At 53.5% G+C, this 16618-nt stretch overlaps 1 protein-coding gene across 1 annotated transcript; it reads left to right on the top strand.

Annotated features, from left to right (window-relative positions):
• Positions 1–1273: 1273 nt before the first annotated feature.
• On the top strand, positions 1274–16415 carry SPRYD3 (SPRY domain containing 3). The gene is made up of 11 exons (XM_059682988.1): positions 1274–1404; positions 2738–2884; positions 3896–3971; positions 4467–4591; positions 5191–5326; positions 6145–6330; positions 12945–13094; positions 13529–13586; positions 14418–14537; positions 14620–14792; positions 15131–16415. The coding sequence occupies exons 1-11, from the start codon at positions 1328–1330 to the stop codon at positions 15263–15265; spliced, it is 1383 nt and encodes a 460-aa protein (XP_059538971.1). The 5' UTR covers positions 1274–1327; the 3' UTR covers positions 15266–16415.
• Positions 16416–16618: the final 203 nt, after the last annotated feature.

Raw genomic sequence — 16618 nt, 5'->3', positions numbered from 1 at the left:
TGCCTTTGGGAAGAGCTGAGTTGACATTTGGAGTATTTTCATAGCTCAGGAAGCGGGGGTGGAAGGGAAGAAATGAAGGAAACAGAAGGAGCTGGCGACAAGTTAAGGAGAGTAACTATCCACAACTATGTAACTCAGGGCTGGAAGGGAGCTAAGAGAACACGTTTCAATACTTAAAAAAAAAAAAAAATAAGAATACCAAGACCTTGATCTTCCCATCACAGAATTGGGGCTCTAACCTAGGTTCTCAGTTTTTCATCAACACCTATTTCCAGCATGCCAGCGGTCACTGTTTATGGTGTAAGAGATGATGGCTTCTGTTTCATTCAACATTTGTGGAGTATCTATTTATAAGAATAGGATAAATCCCAGAGTCTGAAGTAGCTCACAGGCTAGCAGAGACAGGTCTACACACAGGTGACTTTCATAATACAAGTATGATTGTAATAAATGCTATAAATGAGGTGCAAACCACATAGTATGACGATACAGAGGGGAAAAACCTCCCGATTTGGAGAAGGGATTTGGTGATGGGAGGAAATCAAGGAAGTCCTCCCCAGAATGGCAGTAACACCCGTTTAGAAGGTACTCCATAAATGTTTGTATCCTTCATCTCTTCACATTATGACTCCAACCTCGCTTTCTTATCACACCAGACTGCTTCGTTCCTGACATTCCAAATGTTTGGACGTTCCGAAGTTTCATGCCACTGTGCTTTTTGCATTCGAAATTCTCTCCTGGGGTGGAATGTCCCATAGAGAGCAAAAGGTTACAAGAAATGGAGCTCGGAAGAATATAATGCAGGTAATAGTAGAGCTCAGGAGAATGTAAAGCATATAGTTACATTAAGCCCACGAACTATGGAGGCCACCTTCAGGCTCATTTGCCAAAAAAAAAAAAAAAAAGAGAGAGAGAGAGAGATAGTAATAAGATTCATCTCATAAGATTATAGAGTATATTAAAAGGAATCCCCGCAAAGCTTTTAGCATCACATCTTGCGCGGACCACGGCTCAGGAAACACTGGCAAGTATTTATCCGTGCGCTTCTACCTTCTCCGCCCGCCCAGGAGCCACCCCGCTACCGCCCCGTCAGCGCCCAGACCGCCCAGCGCTGCGCGCGCGCCGCCACGTCGCCGCCTCCCACTCCCCGACACCGCCGTTTGCCAACCCCACCCAGCGCTAGGTACCCGGTTCACCGGGCCGCGCCCGACCCTGACTGCGCCCTCCAATTGGCTCTTGCAGGTGCCTGTCGTCCTAGGTCGTTTAGGATTGGTCGAGGGTGGTAGTGAAAGGCGGGTCTTAGGGAGTAGGTAGGGCGGGGACCCGGATGTGTGTGGTGGCGACGGCCGAAGAGCTAGAGTGCGCGCTGAGAGGCCTATGGATGAGGAGGACGCGGCGGCCCCGGTAGGCGGGGATCGGGGGCGGGGTCCCAGAGATCCCGGGTCTCCCCGGGGCCTGAGGCGGGAGGCGGGGGTCAAGGGCGGCGCCTGACGCTCTTGCCCGGAGGCTCACCCCGTCGGGACCCTCGCCCCGTGCCAGGCTGGGGGAGGCTGGGCGTCGCCACACTGACAGGCTGGCCGCGGTGCCCTCGGGTCTCGTCGGAGGGACGGGGCCGTGCGGTGGAGGCGGGGCTGGTGCTGCCGCCGCTGGCCGGTGCCTCGGCTGTGGGGCTCTGGGGATCAGACCCGGCAGAGGGAGGGCAGACACAGGCCGCCCCGCAGGTGCTTACCCTTCTAGGCCTACCCTGACTGAGCACCTACTGTGTGCAAAGCACTGTCAGGCCTGAGGGGACCCCTGTCTCAGGGTTTGGGGAATAGGAAAAGCACCTCACCCTTTTCTCACTTTTGGCTTCGAGGAAAAATTCATTCATTCATTCATTCACTCATTCATTCATTCACTCGTTCGTTCGTTCATTCACTCGTTCGTTCATTCATTCACTCGTTCGTTCGTTCGTTCGTTCGTTCGTTCATGTGTTAGCACCATTGGTGGTTCCAACACCCAGATCATCCGGCTCCTCTCCACCTTCCCGGCTGCCATCTCTCCTCGGAACTGGTGCCACAACCTCGCCATTCGTCGTCCACCACCCTCGCTCCTCTTTTCGTCAGTCCTCCCACCACAGCCTGGCTGATCTCTAAGACCCGGCAAACCCTAGGTCCCTGTCGTTTCCCATCACACTTGGAATACATTACCGACGCCTCAGGATGGTCTCAGGGCCTCGCTCCGGCCCCTGCCTCCTCCTCGCCCCCCTCCAGGGTCATCTTCCCCGTTTCTCACACGCCAGCCACCCTGGCCTTTTATTTCTCTGCAGGCCAGCTCCCTTCCAGCCCAGGGCCTGCGTCCTGGCCGCCTGTGCCCGGCTCCTTCTCCTCTCAACTCTGATGTCACCTCCTCAGAGAGGAGCCTTCTTTAGGCGGAGGTCACCCCATGTTCCTGATCCCCTCACGCCGCCTTTCCTCCCTGTCTGACATGGTTACGTCTGGTTGTCCCCGGGCATGCCTCCTTACACTGCAGTGGGAGCCCTGTGAGAGCAGGCGTCCCCCACCGTCGCGCACACAGTGTGTCTGCAGCACCGAGAACTGTAAATGTTCGCGAAGGAAAGGATGAGGACGGAGATGGTGGAGGTCGATCTGGGCAACTGGCTTCCAGTCCAGCGCCCTCCCCAGGTTCCTGGTGAACCGGGCGGAGATGCTGTGCTGAGGGCCTGCTTCCTCCTCAGCCCCTGTCTCCCCACCCACAGGTTTGTTCTCATGAACAAGATGGATGACCTCAATCTGCACTACCGGTTTCTGAACTGGCGCCGGCGGATCCGGGAGATTCGGGAGGTCCGCGCCTTCCGGTATCAGGAGAGGTTCAAGCACATTCTTGTAGATGGAGACACTCTGAGGTGAGTGTGGGGGAGTTTTCCAAGTGTTCCTTCTTGTGCCAGATCTGAGAGCTGAAAACGGGCGTCTTTTTGAGGCAGAGGACGGTCGCACGGCCCTGGGAGGGGAAGGCTGTTGACCGTGGCGGCCTTTCTGAGGGGAGCAGTGCCGCTCCCCCTGCAGTTGCTTCTGCCGGTGCCTGGGGTCACTCTCCTGGCCTCATCGGAAGCAGCCCTGTGAGAGGCAGGAGGCTGGCGGGCGTCTCAGGCGTTGCCCAAGCGCCCGAGAGTGAGGTCCTCCATCTTGTGCAGAGGACAGACCTGTGGGTGGCGAGAGGAGGATTGGTGAGAGGTTCCAGGGGTCTCCTTCCTCTGTCTCGTTGCCTTAGGTGAAGAGTGGCCATTTCAAAGGCAGAGGAGTTCCTGTCTGGGGAAGGACAGTTCTGTAATGCACCCTGCTCACCACCCGACAACCCTTTGGATTGTGTTTCTTTTCTCTCTCTTTTCGGGCTTGTACCCCTTCCCCGACTCCTTTCGAGCCTAACTCACAAAGTTGTCATTGACGGGGGGAAGAGAGTAGTGCTATGTAGCCTGGAAACAAGAAAGCGGAGGAGTGGGGGCTGCATAACTGTCTTCCAGTCTGCGAGGGGCTCTGGTCCAGAGGATAGAGGCCAGCCAGCCGTTCTCCAGCTCCACGAGGACAGAGCCACAGGAAAAGGGCCGGAGCTGCAGCAGGAGGGATTGAGGTTAGACAGTTGTGAGACCCCTCGTAAGCAGCTAAGGAAGGCTCTGCTTTCGTCCCCCCCTGGAAATGAGGAAACCAGGCTTGCAGTGGTCAGGGTGGGTTGGACCCTGATTGGAGGCAGCGGGAGGACCTCAAGGATCTTGTTATGGTGTCTGTGCAGATGTCCTCAAGTGTGGCCTAATGGATTCTCCTCTCTGCTGGCCTTCGCAGGGTGGGGGCTGGAGATGAGGCCCTTCTCCCAACTCCTGGACTCGGTTGCTAATGAAACTTCCCACTCATTCCTCCTTCAGTTACCATGGAAACTCCGGTGAAGTTGGCTGCTATGTGGCTTCTCGACCTCTGACCAAGGACAGCAATTATTTTGAGGTGGGCAGAGCAGGGGGTGAGACTGTTAAGCTCCAAGAACCTTTTTTTTTTTTTTTTTTACTAGATTCACAGTCTGGGCCTTTTCATTTTCCATCAGAGCTGTCCTGTTGACCTGTTGGCTGGGGAAAGGGCACAGGATAGCATGGTGCCTAATCTGAGAGATAGGTGCCCTGGAGTCCTGTCACGCCGTCCCTTCTGCTCTCCTGCCCCTCATCTAAGTAGACTTTGACCCGTGTCCCTTCCCACCCGTTAACCCAAGCCCAGCATCTACTTCGTGTCCTATCCATTAATTGGAAATTATTTTCTAAGTAATCATGGTAAAGTAGGCCCCACTCTCCCAGTTCCCCCTCTGAGTGCCCTGTCTTTTCCTCTGATTCCCATGTCTGTTGTCTCTTTGAGCCTCAGTCCCCTTTGATGTCCAGCCTCCCTTCCCCACACGAGCAGCAGCTCCCATTTCCCATCTGTGCTAACTGTGCCCTGCTCTCCTCCCTCCAGGTGTCTATTGTGGACAGTGGTGTCCGAGGCACCATTGCTGTGGGGCTGGTCCCTCAGTACTACAGTTTGGATCACCAGCCTGGCTGGTTGCCTGACTCTGTAGCCTACCATGCTGATGATGGCAAGTGAGTTGCCTCCTGTGGAACCTAACCTCCTGCCTATGGATTCGGGGGTTAGGGAATCTATACTAATAAAAGGGTAATATGCTAATTAGATTGGGTCGACCGGCCATCTTCCAGATGTCTGACTTCCTTCCAGACAAAGCCATGGTGGTGGGGGCCGAGACAGAGGCAGTTAGGGGCGATCAGGCCAGCAGGGGAGGGCAGTTGGGGTGAGATCAGGCAGTCGGACATACCCCAAGGGGTCCCTGATTGGAGAGGGTGCTGGCTGGGCTGAGGGACTCCCTGCCTCACTGCCTGTGCACGAATTTCATGCAACAGGGCCACTAGTCTTAGATATAAAGTACTTCCTCCGAGTGGCTTTTGCCATTCCTTCACCTATCTTGGGGTATTTTCATAGACTTTTCTGATCAGGACAGGAAGATGGCCTAATGGCTACTCTTGGAGGTTTGTAGACTTAGAGGAAGTGTGGAGCTTGTGCTAGGACATAGATAGATGTCGTCACAGAATGACTGGGAGCAGCAAGGTGAGGCCTCAGCTATTGGTACTGGGGAGAAGTTGGGAGGCTCAGCTCAGGCCCTGTGTCTGCACTACTCTGTCCACAGGCTGTACAATGGCCGAGCCAAGGGCCGCCAGTTTGGATCAAAGTGCAACTCCGGGGACCGGATTGGCTGCGGTATTGAGCCTGTGTCCTTTGATGTGCAGACTGCTCAGATCTTCTTCACCAAAAATGGGAAGCGGGTAAGTGGAAATCCCAGGTTGGTTTTAAGCAGTTTGGAGCTGTGTGAGAATTTGTGGGAGTGATAAGAGTCTGCTGGCTGGCGCTTGCCCAGGGACCCACAGGCTCAGTTCCCATCTCCTTCAGTCCAGCCTCAGGTTCTCCTGAAGTCTCCTGCGTGTAGGAGAAGACACTTCCCTGCCCAGGTGTAGCTGGGGCATTACCCAGATGAAAGATGCAGAGGGGCAGTTAGTGCAATGGAGGATGAGCAGAAATTGTGGGGGACACAATTGGGGGAGGGTTTTGAGCAGGAACAAAGAAGAGAAGATTATGGCCTGGCTACATAAGCTGGAGGTCCTCTTTGGGTTTTTGACTTGAATACTTTCGAGGATATGTCCTTTCTGTGTTTATTTTCTTTGTTTCACTTCTCCTTCCCTTTCTTCCGAGAGAGACTAGTAGTAGGGAAAAGACGGGATAACGCACACAGCAGGGAGAGCCACCAGCTCTGAACCCCACCCTGGGAAAATTGCTTCCTCAGGCCCAGGCTGAGAAGTCCTATTCCCTCAGCACCTAGGCCTCAGCGCTTTCCTGCCTCAGAGCACACGCACTCATACCAAACGTATTTGGCAGCAAGTTGAGAGCCTTGTGTTTGCCTTCTAGCTCTGTGCATACCTTGCTCGGCTAGGAGTACTTAGCAGCTTTACATTTTTTTCGACACTTGTGTTTTTCTGTCAGTGTGTGTGATAGTTTTTTTTTGCATCATCTCAAAAGTAGCCTGTAAGAATTAGATGAGCTCTGCAGAAGTGAGCCTGATGGCAGCTCCCTCCCTCCCCCACTGCAGGTGGGCTCCACCATCATGCCCATGTCCCCAGACGGGCTGTTCCCAGCAGTGGGCATGCACTCCCTGGGGGAGGAGGTACGGCTGCACCTCAACGCTGAGCTGGGCCGCGAGGATGACAGTGTCATGATGGTGGACAGTTATGAGGACGAATGGGGCCGGCTGCACGATGTCAGAGTCTGTGGAACTGTGAGTAAGGGACAGTGGGGGTGGGTGGGAGGGCTGGGCAGGACACCTGTGGGCCACATAAGCACGTCTGAATTGCTTCGAATTGGGGGTGAGGACAGTGTCTTTTGTAAGGTTTTGGAAAATGGGAATTTTGGCAGGATAGCCTGGGGGAATCTTGACATGATTTTTTTAATCTGTTTTCTTCTTAGCACGGATTCGCTTTCTTCCCATCCCCTTCATTTGAGAGCTTTACTCTCGGAACAAGTAGTAGTTCTCCTTTGTCTTCTTTGGTTCCTTTGACACCTGGTGAGCCCTGCTGCCCTGCACACCTGCCTTTGAGAGGCTGGGCCTGATTGGGAGGCAGGAGGCCTGGCTCCCCCGTGGGGCTTGATCACAGCTTAGCTCCCCAGGCTTTCCATTCACTCCTGTGGGGCAAGTGTGGTCACAAGCCCTGCTCATGTGGAAAGGTTCTTTGAGATCATTTTGAGTAAGCGCCAATGTCAATCTCTTCTGTCTTCCCTCTACATTTTATAGAGGGTGAGACTAGAGGCATAGAAAGGTCAGTGAGGATCCTTGACATGTCACAGCTTGCTTTTTTTATACATCTTGTCATGCCTGCTTTAGTCTTTTCCTGGATTTTAAATTTTCTTGGGACGTTTATGCACCTTCACATCTACACTCAGTACCTCATGCTGGGTTGGGAGTGAATGGATGCTGAGTCGGGGTCTGGCCCTGGTCTCTAGTGGACTGTACAGACCTCCCACTTCGAATTGTCCCTCTGCTGCCCCCTTGCTCCCAGTTCAACCTTTTCTCCATCCTCTGGCCTTCTCACCCCAACCCAGGCTGTTTTCAAATCAGCCTTTGATAGCAAAACAGAAGCAGTGGGGGGGTTGGGAGTGGGAGTGGATTATGAGCAAGGCCCCCCCTCCCGCCCTTCTGGAGTTCAAGGTGAGTTAAACTCAAGGAAAATGGCAGAAAGTGTGTCGTCCTGTTGCTTCGGACACTCTGCACCCCCTTCTGACACGAGGGTTCAAGGACTGCAGTGGCTGTGAGTCAGGAGGCCTCCGGTGTCCACTCCTAGACCATTGTCTCTTCTCTTTCTTTTCCACTTCCACCACCATTTTGACAACATCTACAGAGTTGAACTTGGGACTGAGCCAGGGCTGTGTCCCCGCTCTCGTCCTTGACCTCCCCTCAGGAGTGTTTCCTGGCATCCTTTCCCTGCCTGGACCTGTCCCCACTCCGTTCCCGGCTCCTCCCAGGCAATCTGTCCTAATTGATGCAGAATCCTGTAGACATTTATAAATAGCCTTCATTCCTCTCTGCCCTTCCCCCAACACCCTCAGGCCATGAGTTGAAGAACTTTTTTCTTTCTTAGACGTAAGCTGGTAAGTTTGGCTCTTTTTTTCAGACCCTCACTCCAGCTTCTAACAGCTAGCAGGGCGGGCACACTACTCCCTGGACACTTGCTCCTCTGGGGCAGATTGGGCATGTGTCTCCTGAAGGAAATGTGCCTTTATTCCAATCTTGCCCACTGCCCCATCTTTCAAATAAGGGTGATTTACCCAGTTTCTTTCATTCCCTGGGCCTCCCATCCCACTTGTCTTTTCATCCCCTCCCTTTTGTCATCATGCACTGACTTTCTGATCCAGCAATCAAAGTTGTGCCATCTAGAGGAGCCTAGGAGAGGTCATTTGGACCATGCCTGTGCCTCCTATTTCTGTGTTCAGCATGGCTCTTTCTCCTCTTTGCCTCTCCTGTTTTATCATTCCCCTCTCTGGGGAGCCCTTACCTTTGCTGTGTTGAAGCTTGTTTATCCTGCCCTGGGTGATGTTCCCAGGAGAGCACCCTTTAGAACCATAAAGATTTGGGAGAGGCTTTGGTGCCATCTAGTCCAGGGTTTCTTAGTACGAAGGCTGTTGGGCATTTTAGGTGAGACACTTCCTGGATGGACAGGATGCTTAGCATCTCTGCCTCTGGACATTGTGACAGCCACTCATCCTCAAATATCACGTTATGCTATTGATGCAAAAACAGTCCCAGAGAAGTGAAGAGACTTGTTCAAATGTCAAAAAGTGAATTTGTACCTGGCCAGTGTGGCTCAGGCTCAGTGGTTGAGCATCTCCCTATGAATCAGGAGGTCACGGTTCGATTCCAGTCAGGGCACATGCCTGGGTTGTGGGCTCGATCTCCAGTGTGGGGTGTGTGGGAGGCAGTTGATCAATGATTCTCTCTCACCATTGATGTTTCTCTCTCTCTCTCTCTCTCTCTCTCTCTCTCTCTCTCTCTCTCCCTTCATCTCTGAAATCAATAAAAATATATTTAAACTTTTAAAAAAAGTGAATTAGTGACAAAACTAAGCCCAGATATTCATTCTTTGACCCCTACCCACTGCCTTTCCACTGTCTACTATGTGCCGTTACCTTCTGTCCAAGTCCGCTCTCCTGTCGCCACTCATCTCCCTTCTTCCTGCCCCCTTCTCCTAAAATGAATCTGGAGTTCCTGGGCCTCAATTCCTACTTCCCAGGGATTCTCTTGTCCTTCAGCCAAGGCCCTCCTGGGTGAGTTTATTTGGTTGCCTTGGAATTCTTTTATTCCTAGCCTTTTTCTCAGTTTTGGAATCTCAATCATCCTTTCTTCTCCCGTCTCACTGATTCTTCCCATAAAGAAAAGCAAATTCAATCTCTGACTTTTTTTCTCTCCTACATTCATTATGAAAAATTTTAAACATACAGAAAAGTTGAAAAAACAGTACAGTGAACACTCATATACCCACTACCTAGATTCAACAGGTGCTAATTTTCAGTCATGTTTGCTTAATCTGAGTGTCTATATTAGTCAGACCTGGCTCTTTATTTTTTTTAAAATTTTTTTAATTGATTTTTAGAGAGAGAGGAAGGGAGAGGGAGAGAGAGACATTGATGTGAGAGTGAAACATTAATCAGCTGCCTCCAGCATGCCCCCTACCGAGGATTGAACCTGCAACCTGGGCATGTACCCTGACTGGGAATCAAACCAGCAAAACTTTCGGTGCACAGACAATTCCCTGACAATGCCTAACCAACTGAGCCACACCGGCCAAGACCTGGCTCTTTCTTTCTTTCTTTCTTTTTTTTAAAAAATATATATTTTATTGATTTTTTACAGAGAGGAAGGGAGAGAGATAGAGAGTTAGAAACATCGATGAGAGAGAAACATCGATCAGCTGCCTCCTGCACATCTCCCACTGGGGATATGCCCGCAACCCAGGTAATGCCCTTGACCGGAATCGAACCTGGGACCCTTCAGTCCGCAGGCCGACGCTCTATCCACTGAGCCAAACCGGTTTCGGCCTGGCTCTTTCTTGAGTGGAATTCTTCCCCTGCTTCCAGTGGCCTCAGTTTCCCCTCTGAAAGAGTCCCCCTTCCTGGAACTCTGAGGGTGTTGGAGTGTTGCTGCTGCATTGCTCAGGAGTGGGGGTGTTGCCCCTCACCTCATCCATGCCCCAAGGCCTTGCACAATAAGCTAATGAGTGGAGGATGGGGGATACGGTTGGTAAAGCTTGGAGATTAGACTCATTCTGTCTTTGTTTTCTAGTCAGAGCTCCTCTGACAACTCCTTAGTGACGGGGCAACAGCTTTGGTACACAAAGGGGGTGAATGAGGCCTCACCCTCCCAGGGGCCCTTCATGGCCCCAACTTAGGGGGAGACCGTGTTAGGGCCTGAGCTGGCTGGTGGGGAGCATGTTCTTGGTTCCTGTTTCAGCTGCCTCTAGGCCCTCAGGGCACTGAGCCTTTGGTTGCTCCTGTCAAGAGGGATTAGGGCTTCCGCTGGCAAGAGGAGGGCAGATACCAGTAGGAGAGCACAGGCTGAGAAGTGCTGCTGGTACAAGGAGAGGGGGAGTGCAGTCGGCTGTCTACGCTCTGGTCTGCAGCCTCCACTCTGGCATTGAGTCCACCTATTTGGCCTCTCAAGGCTTTGGTTGTGTTTGGAGGGACACATAAGAGGCAGGGGGTGTGAGAGCCCCAAGGAAAGGGTTCACTCTACCTCCACCAAAGATACAGAGGAACATTCCTGCAGATTGGGCACTGCCTGAAGAGAAACACCGGGGAGGACAGTTGGTCAGTTGGGGTAGAGTCATCTGGGAAGTGGTCATTTGTCTTGGGGAAACAGTACTTAGTGCTGGGAGCCTAAGGGACTGTTCCCGTTGGACATAAAGGCTGAGATGAAAAATCATTTCCTAATTTGTGATGGGCATTTCCAGTCTGCTGTAGCTTTGGGGTGACAATGTTTAGGGAGCACTGATATGTTGGCCTGTTCCAGTATAACCCCCATTTCTGATTTATGGAAAGGCAGAAATGTGTATTGATCACCTACTGGGTGTCAGGCTCTGTGCTAAGCACTTGACACTTAATTTCGTCTTCTCACCTATTTTTAGAGGTCCTGATTTTACTGATGAAGAAATTTAGGCTTTAAGAAATGCTCAAGGTTAGTGGCTAATAAGTAATAGGAGTTAGGATATGAACCCCGGTCTGATTGATTCTCTTTCAAACTAAGGGGCATCTGAGGCACAGATTAAGGGACCAGCATCAGGCTTCTAGCAACTAAGATTCTCCTCTAGGTGCCTAATAGCCCTAGTCTAAGGAGGGGAGGAGTGCATTGAAGCAAGGATCTGTCAGGGAGGCCAAACTTGCCCTCACTCCATCCCTTAAGTTCTCTGAGAAGGTTCTGGAAAGATTAGGGGGACTTTGCCCAGGAGCAGGTGAGTGGATCCAGCAGGACCAGATGAATTGGGGTGGCTTCTGACCTGAGGGGTGGGTGGCTCCTCTCTTGAGGAGGGCAGATTGTGCAGGGATCTAGTCTTGCAGGCCATCAGCAGTCTGCCTGAACTGCTCTGTGGCGTGGGGAGTGGGTTTTAGAGTCCCGTGTTAGCGTGTTTCATCTTCCTGGCCTTTTGGCTTAAAGAAGCATCCCCATCCCATCCACAGACGGAACCGCAGTGCTGCTCTTCTCAGGGCTGAGCTAGAGAGAACGGTCGGGCGGCTTCCCCAGGATCAGGGTCTGGATCCGCTGTCTCTAGGCCCTGGAGTGGAGAACTCTTTGTTTCCTATGCTGAGGCCAGTTGGGTGGAGCGGGTCAAGGGCAGCTGTGGGTCTCCACCCAGTTCTGCAGTGCTGGGTGGAGGGTGGTCGGGGGCGGCTCAGTTAGTGCGCATCAAGCTACAACCCTTCCGGCTTATGGGGAGAGGTGCAGAGCAGGGCCCAGGCCGAGCAGAGAACTCGCAGAGGCCCGTAAACAGAATCTAAACAGTGTGGTCTTAAGCAGTGTCTAGAAGTTCAGAGTGTGGTGCAAGGTACCCCTCTCTGATGAAAAAGAGCAGTGCGATGTATGGGGAAGCCTGGGCCAGGAGTGGAATAGAAAAGAGCCGGTGTAACCCGAGATGTGTGAGGCCCTGGCTGCAGGAAGGAGAGAAGAGTCAGCCGGGTGTGGATTTAGGTGGTCTGTACACCTCTGGCTTTTATGCTGAACCCGCCCCCACCCCCGCCTCCAGTTCTCTTTGGCGAGGAAGGGAGGATGGGCTTGAGGTGGCAGGGCTTTGGGAATCCAGAGCTGAGAAGGGGACCAAGTCCCTGTATTTCCTCTCTGAAGGGGTGCTGAAGACAGGCTTCCTTGTAGGTGTGGGTGACATAGTTCCTTTCCTGTTCAGGCAGGTGCTCTTTGGTGGGGTGAGAGGGCAGTGTCCCAAGGCTTCCAGGAACCTGTGAAGGAGGTCGCCAGGGAATGTGTATTCTTCAGGGCTGCAAGGTGGGAAGGTAGAATAAAGTCTTAAGGGGCAGTTTGGCTAATTAAAAGGGGATTTAAGGAATCCCAGGTGGTGCTGAAGGCGGGAAAAGAGGGAATGGGGTTGAGTCATAGTTCTGTTATTACCATGACAACTGATAAATAAATCCTCCCAGATTGGGGGTTGCCGCCCCATCATGCCCAGTCAGGACCATTGTGGACTGAAGCGCCCCAAAAGCCCTACATTCATGTCCCCTCTCGTCCCCTCTCCACACCTCTCCTCCAGCTTCAAAGAGCCACGAGGGGCCGGGAACCGGAAATCTTGCCTTCCTAGCTTTGTTCTGCTGCTCCCCTCCCTCACATTAAATGAAGGAGTAGAGCTGTCCTCCTGAGTTCTGGCTCCCCTCGGCACCTCCCTGACCCCAGCTACAAACAGCTTTGTTTGAAGTCAAGTAAAACAAAAACCTTGAGAAATCATTTCAGTTCCATCCCAGACGGAATTGGCTTCTGAGCTTCCCTCCTCTCCCCCAAACATCTAGAGTTGGCACCTTACCTGTCCCCGTGAGGCCCTCTATGAAAGTGGTCAGGTCCCCTCTGACCTCGTCTTCACTTCGCCTTTTCTCTTGTTCAGGGGCCCTGGGTGTGCCTTTCCCAGCAGGGTTATTCAGGGCAGTGATGATGTACTAGTGGCCTAGTGTGGCTCCCAGCGCTCAGCCATCTGGATTGCTGTGCAGCTCTCTCTATCTCCCGCAAAACAAGGCTCAGTAGGCAGGCAGGTGCAGCATTAGGAAACTGGTCCCCAGATGGCCTTGGGACCCGGTTTCCAGGGCGGTGTCAGCCTGCCTCCTTACCTTCCCCCCGACTCTTCCCCACAGCTGCTGGAGTACTTGGGCAAGGGCAAGAGCATCGTTGATGTAGGGCTGGCCCAGGCCCGGCACCCACTGAGCACGCGGAGCCACTACTTCGAGGTGGAGATCGTAGACCCTGGAGAGAAATGCTACATCGCCTTGGGGCTGGCCCGGAAGGTGGGCACTAGTGCTGCTTTTGCCTGTGGAGCCGCTCAGCTCGGGCTTTTGGGGTGGGTCTGGGGGATCTTGGGAAATCTAGGGGCCAGGTTGCAGAGGGCAGGTCTTAACCGGGGACAGAGCCTGGTTGTGTGTGTCTGCTGTGTAAGGGTACAGACCCCAAGTGACCTAGGACCTGAGAGTGTTGTGACTGTATCACACACACTGAGCCCTGGGTGTGGGGTGGGCACAGCTTGCAGCCCAGGCCAGGAAAGCCAAGAACCCCTCTTACCTTCTCTGCTTCCCCTGCAACCTCAAGCTCTTGAAGGGGTGAGGCTGCAGGGGTGGTGAGCAGCCGTCTGGGTTGTAGCCTATTCCAGAAGACGGGAGGTTCAGATGCTACTCCCTCCTGTCCTCTTTTGTGCATTGTACCACAGGTTTTCTTTTTTCCGCAGGATTATCCCAAGAACAGGCACCCTGGCTGGAGCAGAGGGTCTGTGGCTTACCATGCAGGTGAGCAGGGGCTGCCCTGGGGAAGCTGGGGTTGTGGGAGATGTAGAGACTCGGGGACATCCATTTTCCTGACCCCTCACAAGTGGCCTCTCCTCCAGCATCTGGCTGGAGAGCTTTTCCCTGCCGTCATCTGCTTTCCTTCCAAAGCTGCTTTCTCCTCATCTGTTTTTCCTCCAAGCCCTCCAAGCCCGGGGAGCAGAGCAAGGGCGGGGATCTGGGCCCAAGCTGGACATTCCAGGCCTCTGAGTTGGCTCCCTCTGTGCCCTTCCTGCAGATTCTGCATTTTCTTTTTTTGGTCAGCTTGACTTCCTTTGGGCCTTTCTTTAGAAAGAACAAACCGTGAGTTCCTGGTCCCACCTCCCCCCTCCCTGGCTCCCCTCCCCTCTCTGACCAGCTCCCTGAGGATTCTCCCCCTTAGCTCTTGAAGTGGGCCCTCATTGTCTCTCTCTCTATATATATTTAATATATTTTTATTGATTTCAGAGAGGAAGGGAGAGGGAGAGAGATAGAAACATCAATGACGAGAGAGAATCATTACAAACCCCCTACTGGGGATCAAGCCCGCAACTTGGGCACGTGCCCTGACTGGGAATTGAACCATGACCTGGTTCATAGGTCAACGCTCAACCCTGAGCCACACTGGCTGGACTCTTTCTATTTTTTAATCTGGAGCCCTCTTCCCGCTTCTGTCTCTACATCTTTGTTTCACCTGTCTTCTCCCTTCCTCTGGGCCAGAGAGATGGGGTAGGGAAACGTCAACTTCAAGCAGGGGCTGCTTGGGCGGGGAGTGTCAGCCCCTCCTTCACTGTATGCTCTCTCCCCTCCCAACAGATGATGGGAAGATCTTCCATGGCAGCGGTGTGGGGGACCCCTTTGGGCCACGCTGTTACAAAGGGGACATTATGGGCTGTGGGATCATGTTCCCGCGGGACTACATTCTGGACAGTGAGGGTGAGTGGGGTGGGGCCAACCAGGCTGGTCAGGTGGAGGGCGGGGGCAGTACTCCAGCAGCTCAGGTTTTCTGGTCTTCTAGGTGACAGTGATGACAGTTGTGACACAGTGATTCTGTCCCCGACTGCCCGAGCCGTCCGGAATGTCCGGAATGTTATGTACCTGCACCAGGAAGGGGAAGAGGAAGAGGAGGAAGAAGAAGAGGAAGAAGATGGGGAAGAGATAGAGCAGGAGCATGAGGGCAAGAAGGTGGTGGTGAGTGTGGAAGGTTTGGGGTTGGACTAGGGTTCTTGGGCCTGGGCAAGGGCTGGTATTGTTGGGAATAGAAAGTGGAGCCGGGGTAGGGAAGAGGGAAGGCCTGGCCTTGCTGTGGGTGTGTTCATGTTCTGAGGCATTGGGAGTGCCGAGTTGCCGAGAGACTTGGTTTCCAGCCTTAGGGCGCCCTCTTGTGGTCACTTCGTGCATCACCCAAGTCTCTCCGCCAGCGATGCTGGGATTGGGAGTGAGTGGGGTTCAGTCCTGTGTAGCTAGCTGGTACATCAGAGAAGAGGCCGGAGCTGCCTGCTCCATTCTTCTCCCCACCCCACCCTCAGGTGTTCTTTACTCGGAATGGCAAGATCATTGGGAAGAAGGATGCTGTTGTACCCGCTGGGGGCTTCTTCCCCACCATCGGAATGCTGAGCTGTGGCGAGAAAGTCAAAGTGGACCTGCACCCCTTGAGTGGCTAGGCATTTTCTCACACACCGGCCCCTTCTCTCTCTCCTGCCCCTTTACAGGACCGGGTACCCAGTTCCTGACTTCCCTGAGGATTTCTTTACCTGAGGCCCCAAGGGTATAGTCACTCTGCCCCTACTAGGTTAGGCCCCTGCCAAGCCCATATTTCTGACCCAGTGCCACCCCTATCATCAGTCCCTGGGCCCTAGTCCCTGGTTGGACAGGGGCAGACCCAAATATAGTGTTCTGTCGGTGGGTCCCACTCGCTTTGGTCAGGGGTTCCATGTCCCACTGTCCCCGCTGGCCCATGTGGGCGGAGAGGAGTGAGCACCCTGCCTCAGCGGCTGCTTGGGCCTGAGGCTCCGCAGAGGGTGGAGCAGACAGCCCCTCCCCTATTCCCCACAGTATTTCTTTTTGCATTTCTTCTTTTTTGTTCCCTGTCCTCATCATGGGAATCAGTTGCTGCTATCACCCCCCTGGCTGGGCCGGGGGCCCTCTCTCCTTCCACTCACTGCTGTCCCTAGAGTCTCTGTCCTTTCTCCTGAGCACCGCTTCCTCCCTCACCACCTGTTCAGGCACCAGATTCCACAGAGAATCAGCCTCCGGCTCCCCCAGCTGGACACACATAAATGGGTGTTTAATGGTGAGAGAGGGGCTGTCAGGTCGGGGCAGAGACAGGCCTTTGTGCCATCCTTCGTCTACCAGTGGTCCCCTTGTGTCTAGTTCCCTGGGATGCAGGCTGCATGTCTCTCCTGTGGTAGAGAGGCAGACTCCAATGCCCTCACGGGGGTCCCCGAGGGCAGCCGGACTCCTCTCCCCTTCCTCCCCTGCTTGCTGCCTGTGCCACTTGTCTGTTTTGCTTCAGTGTTTGATTCTAGCACTTATGCGTGTCTTCCCCCACCAAGACCTCGTCTCCTAGCCCCTTGACCTCTGACCCCCTCTCCAAACAGTGACTTCTCCTGGGAGGAAGCGGGAGCAGAAGCTGTTGGCCTTGGTTTGCACAGAGCGGATAGGGCTTTGGGGAAAGGGGGGGTAGCTGTTGTGCTGCTGGGGCTGCCCCGTGGGCCCTCCCTTCAGTCCCTGCACTATGATGTATGAAATGTATGTACAGACAGAGATGTTTATACAACCAATAAAGATGGAGTTTCCATATTTATCAGCATGGCCAGGACACAGGAGTCCTTTCTAGTACACAGGGCTGGGGACAGGGCTGAGGTGGGGGCAGCCGCGGGCAGCTTGCTCACTGGGACATGTGGACCAGTGTGAGGCCCAGGATGGGGCTGCGTGTGCTCCGTGGACCTGGCTCTGGAGATGGGATGCCCCCTGCACAGGTACGCCCCTGGAAGACATGCACTTTGCCCTTCCTG

This window comes from Myotis daubentonii, chromosome 2 (assembly GCF_963259705.1).
Source record: "Myotis daubentonii chromosome 2, mMyoDau2.1, whole genome shotgun sequence".
In the NCBI taxonomy this organism is placed as follows: Eukaryota; Metazoa; Chordata; class Mammalia; order Chiroptera; family Vespertilionidae; genus Myotis; species Myotis daubentonii.
Note: the sequence above shows the minus strand (reverse complement) of the source record. Positions and strands in the feature narration are given on the sequence as shown.

Coding starts and splice junctions, on each gene's coding strand:
- SPRYD3 (XM_059682988.1), top strand. CDS start 1,328: ATGTGTGTGGTGGCGACGGCCGAAGAGCTAGAGTGCGCGCTGAGAGGC. Junction 4,592..5,190: donor TACCATGCTGATGATGGCAA/GTGAGTTGCCTC, acceptor CTCTGTCCACAG/GCTGTACAATGGCCGAGCCA. Junction 14,538..14,619: donor CTACATTCTGGACAGTGAGG/GTGAGTGGGGTG, acceptor CTGGTCTTCTAG/GTGACAGTGATGACAGTTGT.